We start from the raw sequence: 8,173 nt of genomic DNA, 5'->3' as shown, positions 1-8,173 counted from the left end.
CATTCATTGTACAGTGATACAACCCAACGGTTGGCATGCCTTGTTTGCAGCAATATTCTTTCGCTCAGACTTTGCTTGAATTGAGACTCTGTCATTTCAAGGGACTTGAAAATCACTCACATTACAAAGCTTCTGTGTTGGTATCGCACCCAGTTGCGTTAATGTGACTTCCTTCCACTCAAAACCAAGACCAAATAACGTTTCGGGTCATTGATCACGGTACTGGTTTCAGTGTTATTTGAAGTACAACTGAAAGTATTGCTGAAACACAGAGAGTGTAAGGTTGTCATCTGGCAAGGCCAATTAGAATAACATTCGATAATATTGTTTAGGCCGAATGACACGTGAGATAATGAACTCGTTTGGTCGATTATGCGTTCCCCTGTGTGTTATAACGCATCATCATCAGCTTAATATATATGTATATATATATATATATATATATATATATATATATATATATATATATATATATATATATATATATATATATATATGTATGAATGACACACAGGGACACAGTAAGTTGAAGTTTATTGATAAACCATGAGACCAACAAAAAGTCTACCGAGTCCAGGGAAGCCCAGACTGACAAAAGTCTAAGCCTCCCCCACAAGTCTTGTTTCTAGAGTCTAAAGTCCAAAAGCCTCCGAAAATCAACAAAGACTTTGAAAGTCAACGAAACTCTTCGAACATCTCCGAAAGTCTGACAATCTACCTATATACATGAACACTTCATATTAAATGGACAAGTTTAAAGGTGCATTTAAACATGCAAAATACATCACAGACAGTTTATGTACATTGGCTGAAAGTATGAAAAATACAATGATTGGATAAGAAATAGTATCCCAAATACTTGATTGGGAGAATGTTTTAAAGATATACATACGTATTTTTGCTGACGCGGCATAGCAACCGACGCTTTTGAGTATTTATGGCATTCTTGTGATACAATGCCGACTGTAGTTTCTAAGGATATATGAGTAAGGCTTTGTGAAGCCAGAATTTAATTATATATATGTGAACTATTGTTTCATATCAAAGTCAGGTGTTGACTAAATTGACATAAGCATATAATTTGTCACAACTTCGCGTTTCAACTTAAGTTTCCATTTGGGTAACATTATCAATGTGACTGTCAGTAAACATCTTTTGTCCTCATACAATGAAAAGCAACGCCGTTGGTTGTTTTCAAGTCTCTTTCATTGACCGACGGGTAGCTAAATTGTATTTCAATCGACACATTAACAATGATACTTGAGTAAACAAAAGAAACACTGGTATTGATACTTGAGTTAACAAAAGGAAGACCTTTCACGTTTTTTTTCCGCAATTGTTTGTATTAACGCCCATTTAGTTTAATGTTCGTCAGGGAATTAACAAAATATACATATGCGGGTATAAAACTTTTACCTGTAAATTAAAATCTTAAAACTCTCTTATTTAGAGAAATTTTCCCGATTTTGCAATTGATGCTTCACTGTATTTTTTGCAATTTAAACATTATTTCTTAGAATAAAATCATAAAATACTTAAAATCTCATACTAAATGTAAAATAAAATTAGGTCAATATTAAATATCAGAATATGTAAAATAGTTAACTAACCATCACCAAAATAAGTTGAATTAAAACATTATAACTCTTAAAATCTGAAAAAAACTGATAATCTGAAAAAGTGTGATGTTGCAAGTACGAATTATACCCTTAAACCCGAATAAAGAGCAACAAATACAAAACACTTTTTTTCTGCAGGAATACCTCTGAAACACTTACAGTTACTAAGATAGTAAAATGCCTACACGACTTTTAAATGTATACATAGCTGGTTGGCGATTTTGGCCATGGTGCCGTCAAAGAAATGTGAAACTTAACAGATAGCACATCACCACCACTATCACTATCACCACCACCATCACCACCACCATCACCACCAGCACCAGTACCATCATGATCATCATGATCATTATCATCATCATCATCCACCAACACCACAAAAACCACCAACACCACTATAATCATCTTAATCGCCATCATTATTATGACCTCTCTGGTTTCTTCAACACATTCAGCAAAGTTTCAAATAGTAATTTTTATTTGGTTTGTTTATTGCACCAAAGTATGATGAAAAGAAAAAAAGATAGATTAAAATATCTGAATCTCATAATTTCCACGAAAAATTTAAATGTACGGAACAAAGATTAAGAACATAAAGTGTTATGAAGGGAAGTGATGCTTTCTTCGCCTCTTTACCACTGACAGTATAGTACATGTTTATGTAAGCAATTGTTTCATACTCATCGTATGACTCTAGTCGTAAATTACTACACTGCTTTAATTAACATAGAAGGCCAGTAACTGACACGTTTGATGGCTTTTCTCTACTTTTGATGCCAACTACAATATTTTGTTGTACCCCTCAAAGTAAGTTGAGATACACAGTGCCGAGTTTTTAAACTCACCAAAAGGACTACATTTTTATTGTTGACAAGTAAATTTTGGTCAGGACGAATTCAAATGTAGTGCATTTTACTGAGCTTACCAGCTAATTAGTAGATGTTTCTAGATACTTTGGGGAAGAGGATAACAACTTGCTATTTAGGATGTACGTTGGTCGGACGTTTTGACTTCTCGTTTTCTGCAACGGCCAAGTAAGGTTGATCGAAGGAGGCACCATGTATTTGTCAATTTTACCTACATGATTATATCATATCTCTCTAAGTCATCGACCAGGCGCTTTACTAGCACATCCTCTTCATGTAACACTTGACTTTGAATTTCTACTTGATTCTTTTTTGCGTGACATTTCTCTATGCTCATGTGATTCATTTTTATCCTTGCCCTTTTTTCACAACGAGAATATTTGCCTATGAGATACATATTTTGCTGAGCTTGATTAAACAACGATATCTGCTGCTATCATCCTTGCATTAAAAGAGATTATAAGTATTTACTCATCACTTAAATGTAACTTAATAAAAATAATAAAGAAGATTTATAATGCGCCTATTCTCACTGAGCTCTAGGCGCAGGGCTTGAGAGAAGAGACATAATCCGTGTAGTCTAAGACTAAGACTAAGACTTGAATAAGTGTGTTTTAAGAGCGAAACGAAAGTAGACTAATGATTCTTGACTTGAAGTGATTATGGTCGGTTTCCGTAGAATAAAGGTCTAATTTCTCTATTCCCTCAGTTGTAGGCTTTAACATCGGTCTTCATGCATGTACATTGCTTTGATGACCGATTCCCTGTTGTTTACAACGTAGACGCATATTCCTACATTGTTTTATAAACCTGTCAGCGACACATAAGAGACATATAAGCGCATTAAGATTTTGAGCTTTCCAATGCTTGTCATAATTTCAAATCGAAAGCCATCAAACCTATAATGCTGTACATCATCGACCATTATCACATGCTATATTACTGGATAAGTTGTTCATAAACATCGATGCAGTACTTGGCATTGGAGTCATAGCTTCAGGAGAGCTACCATAGGGAAACAGTCTAACATATCAAGCTTAACTCTGTACTGAACTGTGTTCCAAAGCAAGTAATCGTTTACCATGGCCGGGCTTCCTTCTTCTTCTCTTTGGGTGATATTTGTATATGTCTACTCTATAGGTAAGCTTTCCCATATTAGCAGCTTGGACACCCATGGCTTTCCTTCCTAGGAATCCACCAGCTACCCTCCCAACAACGACCCCCAGCACCGGCACAGGAATCAGTAGCTGCCCTATGAGAGCACCACCAAATGATCCACACACACCGCCGATAAATTTACCTGCCATTTTCCATTTTTGAATATTGATTTCTTCCAATTCCTTTGTCGATAGTATGGCCTTGTTCGTCTTGCCTTTCATTCTAATGATATCTAAGGCCAGAAACGCACCTTCAGACACCACCGCACCAACAGCAGAGACTGACAATGAAGCAGCAAGACTGAGGGCAGTAGTGTGTTTCAAGCCAGCGACAACTACGAGATTTGCCACAGATTTTGTGGCAAGTCTCCTGCCATCTCCCGACATCAGGCGCAGTGGGCATGCTCCTTTTTGTGCATCATTTTCATAAGTATTTCCAAATTTTTCAGACTCTAAAACACCAGTTTTACACCAAGTTACGAAGTGTTCACTGGTGTCGATCTTCGGAGAGTACTCATATTGCCCAAGCTGTGATCTTGCCCTGCCTATCACAATTTCTGGATCAACGTTCCCATCATAGATGACTCGGAAGATTCTCTGGCTTTCACAGTTTATTTGAATAGCCTCTTCAGTGACCTTACGTAAACTTTCTCGTGATGTGCTACTCTCATAGTGGATAGTACTCAGATTTTGTCCCTCTGCCCCATCTTCCGCTGCTAACACATGGTGATAACGTAACCCTCTTTCACGTTCGATGAGAAGGTGATCTCCTTTTTTTATATCTGCGACCTTTTTGATACGCATATTGGATAGCATGGCTCCTTGGCAAAGCCTGACAAACTGCTGACAGTTTTGATATTGAGGAGATACTGAACCAGGGTATAGTAACCTATGGGCAAATTTCATAACTGTGTTTCGATCTACTGCAGTGTTGCTGTTGTCAGCGTGTAAAACAGAATATACCGTCTGTTTTCGAAAGTCCAGTAGTACTTTCTCGGCAACGACAGCATTTTTGTGTAATTTTCCGTCAACTGTAGCATGATTGACGATACTGCAATCACACACATGTATAACAGCAACGTCTTCATTGCAATCTTGAACAGACAACACATGGTGATTCTGCATTGTCTTCGCGAATTTGGTCTCCCTTATTACAAGATGGTCGCCAAATTTAATGTCTTGGATACATTTTACCTCTTTCAGTTGCTCTGTCACTCTTTTACACCAGTAGACAAAATGTTCATTGCTGCTATTCTCCAAAGAATATACCTTCTGTCCGATGCTACGCTTAGCTTTTTCGGAATTTTCATCGGCATCCCTGCAAATATCCTCATTGTAATAGTCATCATGTACACAGTACAAATTGTATTTTTCGGCGTCAACATAGATCTCCTCTTCGATTACTCTGTCTTCGTTGTGGTAAACGATCGTTGCCTTCCTTCTCTCTACGCTGTTTTCCACTACAAGGGAGTGGTGATTCTTCATGCCTCGGAAGTTTTCAATGACGAGATGGTCTCCTTTCTTCAAATCAGCAATGCTGTAGAGACGTTCTCTGTGACTTCTCCTCATCTTGCACCAGAACACAAAGTGTTTGCTGCTTTTCCGTTCATTTGGGCAATAGTTCTTCATGCCTACCTGCCTTCTTGCTTGGGTGATGACATCATCGGTTTGGTCGGCCTCTTCCTCTTCTGGACAATCGTCGTAAAATAAGTAGACGTTGTCTTCAGAAGGGTCGATGTTCATTTGCTCTTCAATCACTTGACCATGAGAGTAATGAATTACAGCAATGTTGTTGTTCATGTGACTGCCGTCTTGCACTGCCAACACGTGATGTTCCATAAGGAATTTATCAATGATCACATGGTCTCCCTTTTTGACATATCCCAATCCCTGTACCCTTTCTCTATGCCCAGTTTGATGTTTGCACCAATTGACAAAGTGTTCGCAATTATTAAAGTCATTGTTGTACTTGTGCTCATTGAGTTGACGTCTGGCCTTTTCAATTACCTTGTCAGTGTCAGTGAGAACAAACATTATTTCAGCGTCGTCATCGCTCTCGTTTCCATCATCATTAGAATCAATACCGGCATTCCCAGCGTTTTCTCCATCGGTATCATTATCTTCACTGGTAAATTCATCGGCATACTCAAGACCATCATCAATGACCTTGTGTTCAATAAAACGAAATACGTCTTGTTCACCGGGATCCAGTTCTACATCTTCCTCAACGATTCGACCACTTGTATAGTGAACGACTCTGACAGCATTTCCCCGTCTACCGTCTTCTACAGCAAGGGAATGATGGCGGTGCAATCCTCTGCGTGCTTTTGTGATCAGATGATCCCCTTTTAAGATGTCTGTAACTTTGGAAATACGTTCTTGATATCGTGTTTCGCTTTGACACCATTTCACAAAGTTTTCACAATTATTGGACTCGGTAGAGTATTTCCTCAGGCCTAGCTGTTTTTCTGCCTTCCCGACAACCTCATCAACATTTCTGCTCAGATTCCCACATTGAATATTGACCCGGAATACAGGTTTATCCTTAGGCTGCAGCGATAGTATTTCCCTGACAACCTCTCCGAACAGTTTCGGACAGTTACTGAAATGAATAACATTCAATCTGTTGTCTTCTGTGCCGTCTTCAACAGCTAAACAATGATGGTAATGAAGACCCATGAACTGCCTTATAATGACGTGATCTCCTCTTCGAATGTCATTTACTTTGAGTATACGTTCTTTGGCATTTATTTCTGCAAGACACCATTTCACGAATTCTTCACTTGTATTCTTTTCTGGTAGAAACTTACTGAGGCCAACTAGTTTTTCTGCTTTCTGAATAACTCTGTCGACGGTCATTCCTGTTGGTCTATCATTGATTCGGTATATAGGGGTCTTCCTAGGAGAGAGTTCCAGTTTTTCTCTCGTAACTTTTGTACTCTTTCCCTGTGAATTGTAGTGGATGACTTTAAGGCTGCATCCACTGCAGCCCTTCTGTATAGCCAGTAAGTGGTGTTGATTTCGTGTAAGACCTTTGCAAATAATCAAATGATCACCACGTTCAATATCACCCAGGCTGTATATCCTCTGCTTCTTCGGCATATTTTTATTTATGAAACGAAGTATTTTGAAAGTAGGTTGTTTTCTGCAGAAAAATGATAAAAATGATAATGATAGTGTTTGCAAATTACACCAAACCAAAATATTGACTAAATTATCTAAATAATACACGGCTGAGTTTTTATCCACGTCAAAAACAAAGTGAATACGGTGTTATGTTAACGGGCTCGTCATGATAACATCAAACTACACCCATCCACATATCTGTGACTCCTATTTTGCTACTGATAAATCACTCATCCCTCTTTGAAGGAGTGGCTCTCACTTCGATTTGAAGGTATGTGATGGCAATCGAAAATTTGATAATACTTATGCTTCCATGAATTCAAAGCGCATATTATCTATAACATTAACAAACATTATCTGAGAGAGAGAGAGAGAGAGAGAGAGAGAGAGAGAGAGAGAGAGAGAGAGAGAGAGAATGGTATGCCTATTTTAAGAATACCCAAGAGTAGGGTGCCATGTATCTTACGGTAATTCTGACATGACAGAAGAAATACATTTGCACTTGGATGGCTGAATGGTCAAGAAACATCTGGAATATATTTTTGGAAACAGTAGCGACGGAAATTTTATCTCGATTTTCATTGCAGTGCGATTTTTAAGAGTGTTCTCGTCATTCTTGGCTTGTTGATCCATTTTTAGCTGACTTGTTCTTACGTGTGAGCTTATGTCCCTGCAATGTCTGTCTGTCTGTGTGTCTGTCCGTCGGTCTGTCTGTCCGTCCGTCTGTATGTCCGTCTGTTTGTAAGCTCGATATCTCAAAAATGGCTCGTCAGATCGAAATCATATCTCATACATAGATTTAGTTTCCAAATGGCAAGAACTAGTTAGATTTTGGTGGATGTGGCTTGTTTACATTTTGCTGATTTGCATAATTGATGGTTTTAGAAAAAAAACGGACATACATTTAGAACGACTGCACATACGTTGATGAGATTTGCTACACATAATGATCAAACCAAGATATATCAGCGGTGAAAGGTATTGATGTATGTCATGAAAGAAAGTTGCTAATTTACATATTTACTGAACTTTCCTTAATAGGGATGTATCTGAATTGACTCTATCAAAATTGATTAAACTTGGCATGTATATGGATATGCTATGATTATTATTATTTAAGGTCATTAAGCATTTTTAATTCGGCCAATTCATAATTTGGATATTTAATGAACTTTCCTAATTAGTGATATATACCAGTTTTACTTGATAAAAGTTTGCAAAACATGCGATGTACATTGATGATACTAGGTTTAAACAATATTGAAAGTCATTTCGCATTTTCATGTCAGCTAATTTAAATTTGCATATCTAATGAGCTTTCACAGTTTGGCATGTATAGCTTGAAGGACTTGACCAGAGGTAATTACACTTGCTATACAAACTGGTGATACAACCACAGCAGTCA

General features: G+C 37.8%; 1 protein-coding gene across 1 annotated transcript; it reads right to left on the bottom strand.

The window, feature by feature from the left end:
• Window positions 1-517: 517 nt before the first annotated feature.
• LOC139145335 (uncharacterized) lies at window positions 518-6,744 on the bottom strand. Its single transcript, XM_070716442.1, has 2 exons — window positions 1,315-6,744; window positions 518-1,280 (listed from the first exon to the last, which is right to left on the bottom strand). The coding sequence occupies exon 1, from the start codon at window positions 6,742-6,744 to the stop codon at window positions 3,523-3,525; it is 3,222 nt and encodes a 1,073-aa protein (XP_070572543.1). The 3' UTR covers window positions 518-1,280; window positions 1,315-3,522.
• Window positions 6,745-8,173: the final 1,429 nt, after the last annotated feature.

This window comes from Ptychodera flava, chromosome 1 (genome assembly GCF_041260155.1).
Source record: "Ptychodera flava strain L36383 chromosome 1, AS_Pfla_20210202, whole genome shotgun sequence".
Classification (NCBI taxonomy): Eukaryota; Metazoa; Hemichordata; class Enteropneusta; family Ptychoderidae; genus Ptychodera; species Ptychodera flava.
This window is presented reverse-complemented; position numbering and strand designations above follow the sequence as displayed.

Excerpts from the sequence above, each read along its gene's own strand:
- LOC139145335 (XM_070716442.1), bottom strand. The coding sequence starts at position 6,744 with ATGCCGAAGAAGCAGAGGATATACAGCCTGGGTGATATTGAACGTGGT.